This window comes from Lampetra fluviatilis, chromosome 36, assembly GCF_964198595.1.
Source record: "Lampetra fluviatilis chromosome 36, kcLamFluv1.1, whole genome shotgun sequence".
NCBI lineage: Eukaryota > Metazoa > Chordata > Hyperoartia > Petromyzontiformes > Petromyzontidae > Lampetra > Lampetra fluviatilis.
The window spans coordinates 9680072-9698077 of NC_136310.1; the positions used below are offsets into that span (position 1 = coordinate 9680072).

General features: G+C 56.6%; 1 protein-coding gene across 1 annotated transcript in view; it reads right to left on the reverse strand.

Annotated features, from left to right (window-relative positions):
* Positions 1-1383: 1383 nt before the first annotated feature.
* Positions 1384-18006, reverse strand: part of LOC144945089 (uncharacterized) — a 38639-nt gene continuing 22016 nt past the window's right edge. The window contains exons 6-10 of the mRNA XM_078873332.1: positions 12131-12176; positions 10915-11081; positions 10109-10287; positions 7137-7257; positions 1384-4659 (exon numbers count right to left, since the gene is read on the reverse strand). Of these exons, the coding sequence (XP_078729458.1) occupies positions 4516-4659; positions 7137-7257; positions 10109-10287; positions 10915-11081; positions 12131-12176 (657 nt within the window). The 3' untranslated portion in view covers positions 1384-4515. The remainder of the gene's footprint in view (positions 4660-7136; positions 7258-10108; positions 10288-10914; positions 11082-12130; positions 12177-18006) is intronic.

Sequence of the window (18006 nt, forward strand, 5' to 3'; positions counted from 1 at the left end):
TATTATCCATGCTAGAAGGGTTTTTTGGGTTAGATCGCGTAAATATCTAAATGTGTCGTTCAATTCGCCACCACCCGACACAGCCAATTAGCAAGGCTTGTCACGTAAACAGAACGTGGCCAATTCGTGACTCGTACAGCACTAGCCGGTTGTGTGTTGGAGAGAACACCCACAACGTTTACAATTAAAATCTGGCTGTCGCCTGATGAAGCTGGTTGTAATTACTGGTGAAACGTCGTACTCAGATTGTAAATGTTGTGGCTTGGCTCTCCAACACACCGGTTAGTGCTGTACTAGTACACTACACTATACACTACACTATACACTACACTACTATACACTACACTATATACTACACACTAGTGCTGTTCTAGTAACGAATTGGCACGTTCTGTTTACGTGACAAGCCTTGCTAATTGGCTGTGTCGGGTGGTGGCGAGTTGAACGACACATTTAGATATTTACGCGATCTAACCCAAAAACCTCTATTGCGGATACCAAACACAAAGTACCCCCCGTATAGCCTCAACACACTGTTGGGGCAAGTGCTGTTAGCGAGTAGCACCTACGAAGGCCAGAACGGCACACGAGGGGGTGGGTGGCCAGCACCACGCCCAGCCGCCTTTGTCTCCCCAATGGCGATGACTTTACGCACCGCACCAGGTACTCATTTATGTCTGAGTCGACCTAGGGGAGGCCCAGAACCGGTACAGAGAATCGTCACTGTGGTTGGCCGGGAATCGAACTCGGGTCGCCGGGTTCGTAGCGCAGCCAGCTAACCGCTACTACACTACCGCTCCCCTATTACGGATACCATCACCACCATCGCCACCACCACCATCACCACCACCACCACCATCACCACCATCATCACCACCACCATCATCACCATCACCACCACCACCATCACCACCACCATCACCACCACCACCATCATCACCACCACCATCATCACCATCACCACCACCACCATCACCACCACCATCACCACCACCACCATCACCACCACCATCACCACCATCATCATCACCATCACCACCACCACCATCCCCACCATCACCACCACCACCATCACCACCACCACCACCATCCCCACCATCACCACCACCACCATCACCACCACCACCACCATCCCCACCATCACCACCATCACCACCATCACCACCACCACCATCACCACCACCACCACCATCATCACCACCATCACCACCACCATCATCACCACCACCACCATCACCACCACCACCATCACCACCACCACCATCACCACCACCATCACCACCATCACCATCACCACCATCACCACCACCACCACCATCCCCACCATCACCACCACCACCATCACCACCACCGTGATACAGCGACAGGGTCCGGGCACGGGAACTGAGTACAAAAGGCGTATCTTTTTATTTGGTCCGCGCTGGACTCCCGGTCCTGCGGAAACTCGCGGGACTCGACACCGCGCAGCGAGAACACAACACTCAACGGCGAATCCGGACAAACCCGCCAGAGGTGGGTGGGGGGAGGGGGGCGGTACGGATCGAGTCCTGTGCGAGGCCACTCCGTGGTAAGGAAGACGACGACCCGAGGAGTCATCGCGGGCCAGGGGTGGGATGTTGGTCCTCACCTAGGCTCTGCCACCTGTCCGGAGAGCTGGCGTCTGTGTTTGGGGGGCGGGAGAATTTGGTTGAATTCTTACCGCAGGAGACTGCACGGTTACCGATGGTCGACCTCGTGCTGACGGAGAGATCTGTCTGTGGTTCGTTCTGCTGTGGGGAAGCTGGTGGGCCCTCACCCTTGCGATAGGCGAGCGCGCCCCACGAGTATTTCCAGAATGACCCGTGCCCAGATGGGACACCCAGGTGGATGCTCGCCACGTGGATTGTCCCCCAGATGAAAAGTCGAATGCCAATTATCCGGCGAGGCGACTGTACAGATTGAACGCCCTCATCCCAAATGCTCAGATGGACTGGACATCCACGTACCAACCAACCAGATGTCTAACCAGATGGGAGTGGACATCTACAAAGCAACCCATCAGAGAGCTAACTGAATGTGAAAGGAGTTATCAGCTCGTCGGACAGATACCAAGTGCAGTGGAGTTATTCAATTTGGGTACAATGCGTATCGGTCATCGCGCCCCCCCCCCCCGCCACCCCGTACTGGCAGCAGACGAATGCCCGCCTCGCAGGGCCGGATTCCGAGGTCGCCGCGTGGCGCACGGAGACAGCTGACACTGGGGGTGCCCTTTCCAAACAACGAAGACGGAGATGACGGAGAGCTACAACGAACGCAAATCGTCGCGACAGGTATCATGATAGAGGTATCCCAGATGGACGACCAGATGTCTGATTTCCAGGAAACCAGATGGACAACCAGATGCATGTGATCCAGATGGACAACCAGATGCAAGTGATCCAGATGGACAACCAGATGTATGTGGTCCAGGAAACCAGATGGACAACCAGATGTGATCCAGGAAACCAGATGGACAACCGGATGAGTGACAACCAGAGGTACCCCAGATGGACAACCAGATGCATGTGATCCAGGAAAATTGATGTACAACCGGATGTGGATGCTAGCCAGAGGTACTCCAGATGGACGACCAGCAGTTATCTGTCTTCGTGGTAACCAGATTGATACCCGGACGCGAGCGCGAGCCACAGGTACCCCGGATTATTTGTTTGTCCAGATATCGCGACCATATCTGGACAAGGCAGTCGGATGGACACAACCAGACAGGCTTCCGCCTCAACATCGTGGGACCCGACGTTGTCCGTCGCCGCCCGCCGCATCGAGCGTCTGCCCTCGCAGGCTCCGCGAGTCCCGGAGAATCGACTCTCAGAACAATATTGTTGGGGGTTTCTTTCTCTCTCGCTTTCTTATACTCGTATAGACACTGGCAGCGTTGGAGCATCGAAGCACGATACAGGGGGTGGGGGACTAGCGCGGTCTCCCACGCGGGCGCAGCAAGCGAGGGAGGGGGGGGGGCGGTCAAGTAGCTACCGAGTGCGCAGTCGGTGCAATCGCACCGGGGCTCCACGGGGGGAGGTGGTGAGGGGGGTGGGGAGGTGGTGAGGGGGGGGGCGAGGTGCCAGGCTTACGAAGAGGCTTGCGGGGGAGGGGGTGTAATATGGGACAGGGATGGGGGGTGGGCGGGGTGGGGTCACCCCCCCCCCTCGGACCCCTGACTCTAGGCCGTTGTCCTGACCCTAAGCTAGCCCAGCCCAGCACCTCAAGTGCACAGTCAGGACCCAGACCCCCTGGAGAAAGGGGACCTGCAGAGCCACGATCCAACCTGACCCTCATCCCATCGGAACCCCCGGGGTTAACAAGAGGATGTTAGGCGCTTGCGTGCAGTCTTTGGCATAGTGAGTGGATAGGGGGGAGGGGGATACGAGGGAGACGCGGGGAGACGCGGGGAGACGCAGGGAGACACAAGGAGACAGGGGGAGACACGGGTGAGACACGGGGATAAATGGGGAGATCCAGGGAGACACGGGAAGACATGCGGGAGATACTGGGAGACACAAGGAGACACGGGAAGACACTGGGAGATAACGGGGAGACACGGGAAGACACTGGGAGATAACGGAGACATGGGGAGATAACGGGGAGACATGGGCAGACACGGGGAGACACCAATCCAGGGACTAATACATTGCATAGGACCACTGCATGTATGTGTACACGTGTTACTGTGCGTGTGTGTGTACAGGTGTTACTGTGTGTGTACACGTGTTAATGTGTGTGGGTGTGTGTACACGTGTGTGTACGTGTATGTAATGTGGGTCCAACAAATTATCCCCCATAGGATCGGCCTGTGTGTGTGTGCATCTCTGTATATCTTGTGTGTGTGTGTGAGTGTGTGTATGTGAGTGTGTGTATGTGTGTGTATGTGTGTGTATGTATGTGAGTGTGTGTATGTGAGTGTATGTGTGTGTATGTATGTGAGTGTATGTGAGTGTATGTGTATGTATGTATGTGAGTGTGTGTGTGAGTGTGTATGTGAGTGTGTGTATGTGAGTGTGTGTATGTGAGTGTGTGTGTATGTGAGTGTGTGTATGTGAGTGTGTGTATGTGAGTGAGTGTGTGTATGTGAGTGTGTGTATGTATGTGAGTGTGTATGTATGTGAGTGTGTGTATGTGTGTGTATGTGTGTGTATGTATGTGAGTGAGTGTATGTGTGTGTATGTATGTGAGTGTGTGTATGTGAGTGTATGTGTATGTATGTATGTGAGTGTGTGTGTGAGTGTGTATGTGAGTGTGTGTATGTGAGTGTGTGTATGTGAGTGTGTGTGTATGTGAGTGTGTGTATGTGAGTGTGTGTATGTGAGTGAGTGTGTGTATGTGAGTGTGTATGTATGTGAGTGTGTGTATGTGTGTGTATGTGTGTGTATGTATGTGAGTGTGTGTATGTGTATGTGAGTGTATGTGTGTGTATGTATGTGAGTGTGTGTATGTGAGTGTATGTGTGTGTATGTATGTATGTGAGTGTGTGTGTGAGTGTGTTTATGATGAGAGAGGCTGTGGGCCAGCCAGACCGGGCCGCGCCTGCAGCCGCGAGTCGCTGCACTGGAAGCAGAGGATGTGGCCGTCCAGCGGGAAGCAGCCCCTCTCCTTGCCCTCCGAGGGGGACAGCACCAGCCCGCAGTCCTGCGTCACGGGGACACGCCGGAGACACACGGGGGACACGCAGAGACACACGGAGACACACACGGGGACACGCACGGGGACACGCGCGGAGACACACGGGGGACACACAGAGACACACGGGGGACACACAGCGACACACAGACACACGGGGACACGCACGGGGACACACACGGGGACACACACGGGGACACACGGGGGACACACAGAGACACACGGAGACACACGGAGACACACGGGGACACGCACGGGGACACACACGGGGACACACACGGGGACACACGGGGGACACACAGAGACACACACGGGGACACACGGGGACACACGGGGAGACAAACAGCGACACACACGGGGAGACACACGGGGACACACAGAGACACACACGGGGACACACGGGGACACACACGGGGACACACACGGAAATACACGGGGAGACACACAGAGACACACACGGGGACACACGGGGACACACGGGGAGACAAACAGCGACACACACGGGGAGACACACGGGGACACACAGAGACACACACGGGGAGACACACGCCGAGACACACGGGAGACACACAGCGACACACATGGGGACACGCACGGAGACACACAGAGACACACGGGGAGTCAACAAACTGCTGGGGCAAGTGCTGCTAGCGAGTAGCACCTCATGAAGGCCGGCACGGCACACGAGGGGGTGGGTGGCCAGAGGGGTGGTGAGCAGCCCACACCGTGCCCACCACCACCACTACCACCACCACCACCTAACACCTAGTAAGCAGAGGTCGCAAACGGGTTTTTATTCCCGGCCGGGTACGGGTACCCGTTTGCGACCCTGGTGCGGCCGGGTACGGGTACGGGTAGGCCGTGAGTCACTGGTGAGTCACCGTTTGTCACTCATTTCCCAACGTCTTGTCTCTTCTCACAATTCAAGTTCCTAGAATCAACCCACCCGCGCCTGCAACATGGCTTCATCCCAGAGGTCGCAATCAGGTACCCGTACCCGTTTGCGACCCTGGTGCGGCCGGGTACGGGTAAGGAATCAAAACCCGTTTGCGACCTCTGCTGTATGGACGAGGGGGCGGCATCGGCCTCTTGGTGACGTCCCGATGCGATGGGTGACTCCACCAGCGGTGCCTTCGACGAGGAAGAGGAGGAATGTCGTAGCCAGGAGGTGGTGCGATTGATGTTCGGTTCTCGAACGAGGAGGTGTTTATTGTCTTGGACGTCCACGTTGTTCCACTCCGTTCACACAGCAGCAGCAGCAGAAGAGCAATCCCAGGAGGCATTGCGGTGGCTAGGAGATGTTAACTCCCTCGCCTGGTATGCAGGAGGTCGTGGGTTCGATCCCGACCCCTGACGCCTGCTGCTATATATTTGGAGTTTGTGTGTCTCTCTCATCATCATCATCAGGGTGGCTAGGAGATGTTAACTCCCTCGCCTGGTATGCAGGAGGTCGTGGGTTCGATCCCGACCCTGACGCCTGCAGCTTTATATTTTGAGTTTGCGTGTCTCTCTCTTTCATCATCATCACGGTGGCTAGGAGATGTTAACTCCCTCGCCTGGTGTACAGGAGGTCGTGGGTTCGATCCCGACCCTGACGCCTGCAGCTGTATATTTGGAGTTTGTGTGTCTCTCTCTTTCCACGCGTGAATTATTTCTCTGAGCCCTCCGGGTTTTTCCCTCCGACATTTAGAATCGACGTCACGCGCTCAGAGTATTTGGCTGCTGTACATTTCCACGTGATGACGATAACACTGGTCAACACACTTTTCTTGGCATAAGATATTCCAACGGTTTTAAGGTAATTTTGGAGTGCTGATTCCAAATCTGGCATCAGTTTTTGTTAATCACATCAGGTTTTTGAGATATCAAATATTGCATTTTCAATGAAAACTGCAGAAGAAAAGTATTAAATAAATGTGGATATCTACATAAAATTATATTATAAACACACTATCCTAAAAATACAGCACCATATTTTAACACGAAAGCAGTCACTGCCTCGCAACAACTTGCAATCATAAGTGACAGAGTTAATTTCGGGTAAAATCAATGAAAATGGGGTATGCCGATAGCATAAAATGAGATGTGATAGAGCAAATCTGACATCAGATTTGGAATCAGCACCCTGAAATTAGTCTAGAACAGCTGCAAAAGTCCAGGCCAGAAAAAAATGTTTTTTTTTTGTTGACCAGTGTAAGCCACCTCGTGGAGCTATCATCTGTCATGGCCAGGTCACTTCTGAAAAATATCTACAGAGCTCAGCAGGAACTTACCTGGTAAATAAATAAATACAAATCTGGGTGGTGGGGAGCGGTGGCGCAGCGGTTAACGGGCGAACCTGGCGACCCGAGTTCCATTCCCGCTCACGGCAACCACCTCAAAATCTGAACCAGGCGGTGTGGGGGGTGGGGGGGGAGTGGCGCGCCAACAGCACTTGCCCCAGTGAGGCCGCGCAGGCTACGCGGGGGACCTTTGCCCGCGCTCACCTCGCACTTGTAGCAGGCGACGTGGAAGCTGCGGTCGAGCGCCACGACGCGCAGCGTCTCCTTCTCGCCGGGCGCCGGCACGATGGCCTCGCCGCACACCGAGCAGCGCGGGGCAAACTTCCTGCACACACCACACGCACCGCACGCACCGCACGCACCATGAACACCGCACGTACCACACGCACTACACACACACGCACCACACGCACCACACGCACACGCACACACCGCACGCACCACACGCACAGCACGCACCGCACACACCGCACGCACCACACACACGCACACATGCACCACACACACCGTAAACAATGCGCACAATGCCACACGCACCGCGCCTTACACACCACACAGACGCACCACACACAAGCACCACTCCGTACACACCGCACTGCACAAATGCACCGCACCGTACACACCACACACATGCACCGCACCGTACACACCACACCGCACACATGCACCGCATCATACACACCGTGCACTGCACACACCACACACAAGCACCGCACCATACACTCCACACCGCACACATGCACCGCACCGTACACACCACACCGCACCATACACTCCACACCGCACACATGCACCGCACCATACACTCCACACCGCACACATGCACTCCACACCGTACACACCACACCGCACCATACACTCCACACCACACACATGCACCGCACCATACACTCCACACCGCACACATGCACCGCACCGTACACACCACACCACACACATGCACCGCACCATACACTCCACACCACACACATGCACCGCACCATACACTCCACACCGCACACAAGCACCGCACAGTACACACCACACCGCACCATACACTCCACACCACACACATGCACCGCACCATACACTCCACACCGCACACAAGCACCGCACAGTACACACCACACCGCACCATACACTCCACACCGCACACATGCACCGCACCATACACTCCACACCGCACACATGCACCGCACCGTACACACCACACCGCACCATACACTCCACACCGCACACATGCACCGCACCATACACTCCACACCGCACACAAGCACCGCACAGTACACACCACACCGCACCATACACTCCACACCGCACACATGCACCGCACCATACACTCCACACCGCACACAAGCACCGCACAGTACACACCACACCGCACCATACACTCCACACCGCACACATGCACCGCACCATACACACCACACCGCACACATGCACCGCACCGTACACACCACACCGCACCATACACTCCACACCGCACACATGCACCGCACCGTACACACCACACCGCACCATACACTCCACACCGCACACATGCACCGCACCGTACACTCCACACCGCACACATGCACCGCACCATACACACCACACCGCACACATGCACCGCACCGTACACACCACACCGCACCGTACACTCCACACCGCACACATGCACCGCACCATACACTCCACACCGCACACATGCACCGCACCATACACACCACACCGCACACATGCACCGCACCGTACACTCCACACCGCACCGTACACTCCACACCGCACACATGCACCGCACCATACACTCCACACCGCACCGTACACTCCACACCGCACACATGCACCGCACCATACACTCCACACCGCACACATGCACCGCACCGTACACACCACACCGCACACATGCACCGCACCATACACTCCACACCACACACATGCACCGCACCATACACTCCACACCGCACACATGCACCGCACCATACACTCCACACCACACACATGCACCGCACCATACACTCCACACCGCACACATGCACCGCACCATACACTCCACACCGCACACATGCACCGCACCGTACACACCACACCGCACACATGCACCGCACCGTACACTCCACACCGCACACATGCACCGCACCATACACTCCACACCGCACCGTACACTCCACACCGCACACATGCACCGCACCATACACTCCACACCGCACACATGCACCGCACCATACACTCCACACCGCACACATGCACCGCACCATACACTCCACACCGCACACATGCACCGCACCATACACTCCACACCGCACACATGCACCGCATCGTAAGCGGCCGTTATCCACTAGGGGTCGCTATCCGCCAGGGCTGGTGCGAGTGAATGGAGCTTGCACGTTCTGCCCCTGTCCCACACGGCGGCTTTCCTCTGGATTCTCAATTCTCTTCCCGTAGCTGATCGCACGTTGTGAACGGCTATCGGCCAAAAAAAAACGTCCCCCAACGCCGAGACATCATCCCCTGCAAAGTAAACTCTAGAGGGTTCACACAGCGGCAGCATCGCCCCCTACCGATACAACCTGGCAGGACCCTCCCGAACCAAGGGGCTCTTGAGACTCGGCAAAGCCTTCCTGGGTGAACACGCGGAGTGATGATGCTGATGATGATGATGCGAGCGAGGCCTTCCTGCTTCTCGGCTGTGTGATCGTGCGGGGATCGTGGTTGTGTGTGGTTGTGGTGATCTTGGTGGTGGTGGTGGTGATCGTGGTGGTGGTGGTCCCGGTGATCGTGGTTGTGTGTGGTTGTGGTGACTGTGGTGGTCCTGGTGATCGTGGTTGTGTGTGGTTGTGGTGATCTTGGTGGTGGTGGTGATCGTGGTGATCGTGGTCCCGGTGATCGTGGTTGTCCGTGGTTGCGGTGACCGTGGTGGTCCTGGTGATCGTGGTGGTGGTGGTCGTGGACCTGGTGATCGTTGTGGTGGACCTGGTGATCGTGGTAGTGGTGGTGATCGTGGTGGTCCCGGTGATCGTGGTTGTCCGTGGTGGCGGTGACCGTGGTGGTCCCGGTGATCGTGGTTATGTGATTGCAGTGACCGTGGTGGTCCTGGTGATGGTGGTTGTATGATTGCGGTCATCGTGGTTGCGCGACCACGATCGCGGTGATCGTGGTGATCGTGGTGATCACGGTTGTGCGACGGTGGCGGCCGCGGCGGCGGCTGTGCGGTTTGCCTGTGGAAATCCTCGAGGCAGTGCACGCGGTTGGCGGAGCACACGGTGAAGGGAACGCCGTCCAGGCTCGTGCCGCACTCGGAGCACGCGAAGCACGCCGGGTGGAAGGCGCGCCCCGTGGCGTGCAGGATGCGGTTCACGATGGCCTCGCCGCACACGCTGCAGCGCTCCAGCGTCTCCTGTCGCGCGGGGACACGGGGGAGCGCACGGGGACACGCGCAGGGGAAACACGGGGGGGGGGGACATCAGGACAAGCAAGGGGGAGACACACAGCGAGACATGGGGAGACGCACGGGGAGTGCGGTGTGTCAACATCAGCAGGAGGGAGGCAGCATCAGCCCTGATTGTGTGATCCTGGCTCTGACCCCGGCTCTGACCCCGACTGTGACCCCGACTGTAACCCCAACTACGACCCCGACTGTGACCCCGGCTGTGACCACGACTGTGACCCCGGCTGTGACCCTGGCTGTGACCAACTGTGACCCCGACTGCGACCCCAACTGTGACCCCGACCCCGACTGCGACCCCAACTGTGACCCCGACCCCGACTTTGACCCCAGCTGTGACCGACTGTGACCCCAACTGTGACCCCGGCTGTGACCCAGCTGTGACCCCGATTGTGACCCCGACTGTGACCCCGACTGCGACCCCGACTGCGACCCCAACTGTGACCCCGGCTGTGACCCGGCTGTGACCCCGACTGTGACCCCGACTGTGACCCCGACTGTAACCCCGGCTGTGACCCGGCTGTGACCCAGTGACCCCGGCTGTGACCCTGCGGGTGACCCCGGCCGCCGGGGGCTGACCAGGTAGCAGGCCTCGCACAGGTGTCCCACGCCGGGCGTGCTGTAGAAGGGCAGCCCCTGCAGGCGCCGGGCGCAGGTGGCGCACGTGAAGCAGTGGACGTGGTGCAGCCGCTGCTCCGCCACGCAGCCCTCGCCACTCACGGGCAGCCCGCACGACACGCACACCCCTAGACGCACCAGCGCACAGGTCAATACCACACCCATACACGCACCGCACAGGTCAATACCACATGCACGCCACGCACACCCATACACGCACCACACAGCGCACCAGCGCACAGATCAATACCACACCCCTACACGCACACACCCAACACGCACCGCACCAGCGCACAGATCAATACCACACCCCTACACGCACACACCCAACACGCACCGCACCAGCGCACAGATCAATACCACACCCCTACACGCACACACCAAACACGCACCGCACCAGCGCACAGATCAATACCACACCCCTACACGCACCGCACAGCGCACCAGCGCACAGATCAATACCACACCCCTACACGCACACACCCCTACACGCACCAGCGCACCAGCGCACAGATCAATACCACATGCCGACACGCACACCCCTACACGCACCACACCAGCGTGTGTCACCACACCACTCCCACCGCACCACAAGCCTTACTGCGCCACCAGTGCCACCACAGAGATTGATACCGTACTCGCACTGCATACGGGCCTGCACACCGCACCACACCACCACACACCACCACACACAACCACACCGCACCACACCACCACACTGTCACACACAACCACACCACCACACATAGCCCACCATCACACATGACCACACACCACTACGCACTACACACAGTGCACAACCGCACGCTACACGCAGCACACTACACACAGCGCACACCGCACACAGCACCACACCACCACCACCACACACAACCACATACCATCACACACCACACACCGCCACACAACCACACACAGCACACACAGCGCCCACAGCACACAGAGCACACCACACAGCACACATCACCACACCACCACGCACACCGCACACACCACCACACCACCACCACACCACCATACACAACCACATACCATCACACACTACACACAGCACACCACCACGCACAGCGCACACAACACACACCACCACCCCACCGCACACCGCACACACCGCATACACCACCACGCACCCCGCACAGAGCGCACACCGCTCACCGCCCCCACCGCCCGCACTCACCCAGGGGTTCGTCCACGGCGGCAGCCTCACCCTCACCCTCACGCGCCTGGGGGGGGGGTGTGAGAGGGGGGTGAGGGGGGGGGTGAGAGGAGGATGTCAATAGAGATGTTCTCCTTTCCCGATCCACTGCTGGATGAACGCCTCCCCCCACCCCCCCTGGGGGGGTGGGGGGGGGGTTGTTTGACCGTACTTCACCGCTCCGGTCCGTGCGGGGTTGGCGAGGGGGAGCACAACCCGGGGGGGGGGGGTTGGTGGTGACGTAGCGCCACGGTGGCTAGGAGATGTTAACGACCTCGCCTGGTGTACAGGAGGTAGTGGGTTCGATCCCGACCCTGACGCCTGCTGCTGCTGTATATTTGGAGTCTGCGTCTCTCTCTCCCTGTGGTCGCGTGGATTTGTCTCCGGGTATTCCGGTTTATCCATCCACATTTACAATCAACGTCACGCGTTTAGAGTCTTTAGCTGCCAGACATTTCCACGCGATGATGAGCCCACTTCGTTGAGCTATCATTTGTGGCCAGGTCGCTTCTGAAGAAGAGCTCAGTGGGCCTCACCTGGTAGAGTAATTACAGGCACTTTAGTTTAGTAGTTGATAAGACGTTGGATGTGGCCGGGAATCGAACTCAGGTTGGCGTAGCGCAATGCGCTAATCGCTGCGCCACCACTCCGCCGTGGATATGTTACGTTCGGAGCTAAGGTGACGCCGAGGCTGAGACAGCCCGGGTTTCAATCTGGGTTTTAGCTCCAAACACAGTGAGCAGTCATCTAGGGTTCTCATAGACATACACACAGACTCATAGACTCACACAGAGACCCATAGACTCACACAGAGACCTATAGACTCACACAGAGACCCATAGACTCACACAAAGACCCATAGACTCACATAGAGTCCCATAGACTCACACAGAGACCCATATACTCACACAGAGACCCACAGACTCGCACAGAGACCCATAGACTCGCACAAACTCATAGACTCACACAGAGACCCATAGACTCACACACAGACTCATAGACTCACACAGAGACTCATAGACTCACACAGAGACCCATAGACTCACACACAGACTGATAGACTCACACAGAGATCCATAGACTCGCACAGACTCATAGACTCACACAGAGACCCATAGACTCACACACAGACCCATAGACTCACACACAGACTCATAGACTCACACACAGACTCATAGACTCGCACAGACTCATCGACTCACACACAGATCCATAGACTCACACAGAGACCCATAGACTCGCACAGACCCATAGACTCACACACAGATCCATAGACTCACACAGAGACCCATAGACTCACACAGACCCATAGACTCACACAGAGATCCATAGACTCACACAGAGACCCATAGACTCACACAGACCCATAGACTCACACAGAGACCCATAGACTTGCACAGACCCATAGACTCACACAGAGACCATAAACCTACACACAGAGCCATATACTCAAACAGAGACCCACAAACTCACACACAGACCCATAGACTCATACAGACACCCACAAACTCACACAGAAACCCACAGAATCACACAGAGACTCACACAGAGACTTACACAGAGATCCACAGACTCACACAGAGACCTACAGACTCATACCGAGACCCACAAACTCACCCAGATCAATAGACTCATAGAGACCCACAGACTCACACATAGACTCACAGACTAATACAGAGACTCACACAGCGACTCACACAGAGACCCACAGACTCACACAGAGACCCATAGACTCACACCGAGACCCACAAATTCACACACATCAATATAATCACAGAGATCCACAGACTCTCATAGAGACCCACATACTCATTTGGCGACGCTATTAACATGGCCCATTGCAGCTGCGAGCAATACTTGTGCTGGCTTGATAGACATATCCGAACATGCTCTGCACTTATCTTACAACGGCGGTGTCACGGAGTTTATCCAGAGAACGCGACACGAGTCGCAATGACTCTTGTTCAGCCAGGGAGCTGCTCCAACTGCTCCAGCTGCTGCTGCTGCTGCCACACAGTGCGTTTATTGACTTAAAGATGTTTACAGCCGATGAATGACGAGTCGTCGTGTTTATTATGCACGTGGGGGGAGGGGGGGGGGAGACCGGAGCACCCGGAGACAACCCACGCCTCGCGCGAGGGGGCAACGCTCTATCCCCACCCCCCTGTAGAGATGGAATGAACAGGTGGCGATGATCCCACTTGCTGCACTGCCTCCTCCTAGCGAGCCGCGGGAAGGGAGTTCCACATCATCCGTGTGTGAGCCACCAACCCCACCTCCCCCCCCCCTGCTGCTGCCTCCACAGGGCGCTGGGTGACTACGATGGGCAGTCACGTGCAGAGCATGGGCAACACCACCACAACCACCACCACTACCACAAGCACCACCACAATCACCACCAGCACCACCACCATCACAACCACCGCCACCAAAGACTAAGATCCCCCGAATAGTCTTAACAGACTGTTGGGGCAAGTGCTGTTAGCGAGCACCTATTAAAGCTGGCACGGCACGCGAGCGGGTGGGTGGCCAGCACCACGCCCGACCACCTTTGTCTCCCTCGTGGCGATGTTTACTACACACCGCACCAGGTACTCATTTGAGACTGAGCCGACCTAGGGGAGGCCCAGGGACCGGTTCAGACAATCGTCACCGGCGTCAATGGCCGTGAGCGGTCACGTGGGTTCGTGACTTTAGCGCAGCGCTGTCAGCGGCCTCTCCCGCGCGCGGCAACCCGCACTGACCAGCGCGGGGAAGTATGGTCAAGATGACCCCCACGGCGTGAGGGACGGGGGGCATCCATCCAGCAGTGGATCTACCACGAGGCTGCGTGCGTGCGCAGGAGAAGTGCGTGGATGGGTGGCGTCTCGCCACCCCACCCCGCCCCTTGCCGACCTCCCCTCCCCATCATCCCCTCCCCGTGGTCCCTGGTAACAATGGAGCGTCGCCATGGCAACGCACGCGTCAGGGCGTCACGGAGACGGCGGCGGCGGCGTCGCTGCGGCCCCGGGGCGACTGAACCCGGTGGCCCCCGGAGACCACGCGAGACAAAGGCGCCCCGTGTAGCCTCAACGGACTGTTGGGGCAAGTGCTGTTAGCGAGTTGCAGCACCTGTGAAGGCCTGCACGGCACACGTGGGGGTGGGTGGCCAGGCACCGCACGCCCGTCCGCCTTTGTCTCCCCAGTGGCGATGTTTACACAGATGCACCGGGTACTCATTTGAGGCCGAGTCGACCTAGGGGAGGCCCGAGACTGGCTCAGATAGCCAACTGAACTCGGGTTGCCGGGTTCATAGCGCGGGGTGCCAAGCGCTCCGCCGCCGCTCCCCGCGGTGCGTGTGTGTGTGCACGCACACCAACAACAACAACACCAACAACAACACCAACACCAACAACAACAACACCAACAACAACACCAACAACAACACCAACAACAACACCAACAACAACAGCACCAACAACACCACCAACAACAACAACAACACCAACAACACCAACAACACCAACAACAACACCAACAACACCAACAACAACACCAACAACACCAACAACAACAACACCAACAACACCAACACCAACAACACCAACAACAACACCAACAACAACAACACCAACAACACCACCAACAACAACAACAACACCAACACCAACAACAACACCAACAACAACACCAACAACAACACCAACAACACCAACAACACCAACAACACCAACAACAACAACACCAACAACAACACCAACAACACCAACACCAACACCAACAACAACACCAACAACAACACCAACAACAACACCAACAACACCAACAACACCAACAACAACAACAACAACACCAACAACACCAACAACAACACCAACAACACCAACAACAACACCAACAACAACACCAACAACAACAACACCAACAACAACACCAACAACAACACCAACAACAACAACACCAACACCAACAACACCAACAACAACAACACCAACAACACCAACAACAACACCAACAACAACACCAACAACAACACCAACAACAACAACAAAAGCAGCTGCCGTTCGCCACTAACTGGCGGTGACGCCACTACGGCGCTTTGTGCCAGGCTAGGTGCACGTTGAGGCCATGTGGAGTGTGAAAGGCTCGCTGGCAGGAGGTCACAGGACAGCCCCAGGTGCCACGGGCTGATCGACTGAGATGGCTGGAAGATACACAAGCTGTGGCCCCTATTGTCCCCGTTTGCTGTATTTTATCAGCCCGGCGCTCCGCTCGTTGTTGTGAGCGTCACTCCTCCGCCCTCTGCTCTTGTTGGAGGGCGACTGCCTCCAACTGACCAGCAGCGTCCTTCACGAGCCTCCTCCACAGAGGCCGATCTTGACACCGATGGAACCAGTCATCGGCAAGTCCACTCAGCTCCACATCCTCTTGTACCACATCACTCCATCTCTTTTCCAGCCCGTTCCACGCCCGTTTAGCCCCCTCTATCCGGCCAAACAGAAGCTGCTTGGGCATGCGGTGGCTGTGCATGCGGGCTACATGACCCAGCCAATGTAGCCTCGCCTACCGGAGGAGCTCACTGATGGGAACGTGTCCAGATCTTTCAAGGTCCTCACACAATCCAACCTGCTTAAACCCAGGATGGATCGTAGGCAGGCAAGCCTGAAGGTTTTAAACCGGCAAAGATGTTCTTCCAGAGGGGTCCATGTTTCGGGAGCACAGAGAAGGGATGGCATTACTGTGGCCGAGAAGACCCGAAGCTTCGTGTTGAGCGACAGTCGAGGTAGCTTCCACAAAGAGTTACGCGGCAGATGAAAATATAATGCTGCTGGTGGGGAGTTGAGGGAGTGGAGTCTTTGATGGCGCAAAATACCAACGCAGGTGCTTAGTTTTGTGGTGGGATTTGATGGTAAGGCCCCACCTCTTAATGGCACACTCCAGGTTCAGAAGCAGAACCTACACCTTGTTCTCAGAGTGAGAAGCAATTACTGAACCATCAGCGTACACAACATGCTTGACCAATAGGGAGCCATCCCTTGCATGCACCTGGGCATCGATCAGCTTCCCATTGTACCAGCTAGTAACGTCATGAAACTACCCAAACTACGTGGTCAAAATGTGTTTAATATTGTAGGAGCCAGAGGACATCGCTGTTGGGCTCCAAGGTGAACAGGGAATGGCTCTGACCCTAGGCCACGTAAATTTACCCGGGCCTGCCCACCATCATGAAGGACCTTAATGATTGTGAGCAGAGGGTCAGTGACTCCAAAGACACGAACAACAACCCAGAGCCCTGGCCTTTTGATGTTATCATAGACCTTGACCAGGTCAAGAAAGCAGAGATGTAGGTCATGTTGAAATTCCCTGCACCTCTGCTGTAACAGATGGACAGAGAATTTGGCATCCGTCCAATATCACCCTGGCTTGAAAACCACATTGGGGCTCCCTAACATTCAACAAAGACCAAGATCCCCCATATAGCCTTAACAGACTGTTGGGGCAAGTGCTGTTAACGATCATCTGTGAAGGCCGGCACAGCACACGAGTGGCGATGCTTACACATTGCACAAAGTACTCATTTGAGGCTGAGTTGACCTAGGGGAGGCCCAGGACCAGTTCAGATAATTGTTACCGGTGGTGGCCGTGAGCGGGAATCGTACCGGGTCGCCGGGTTCTTAGCGCAGCGCGCTAACCACTACACCGCCGCTCCCCACACACGAACACGCACACACAGGCACGGACAACAACAACCGCCATTCGCCACTAAGTGGCGGTGACGTCACCACGACGCTTGTGCCAGGCCAAGTGCACCTTGAGGCCACGTGAAGTGTCGAACGCCCGCTGGCAGGAGGTCACGGGGCAGACCCAGCAGGTGCCAC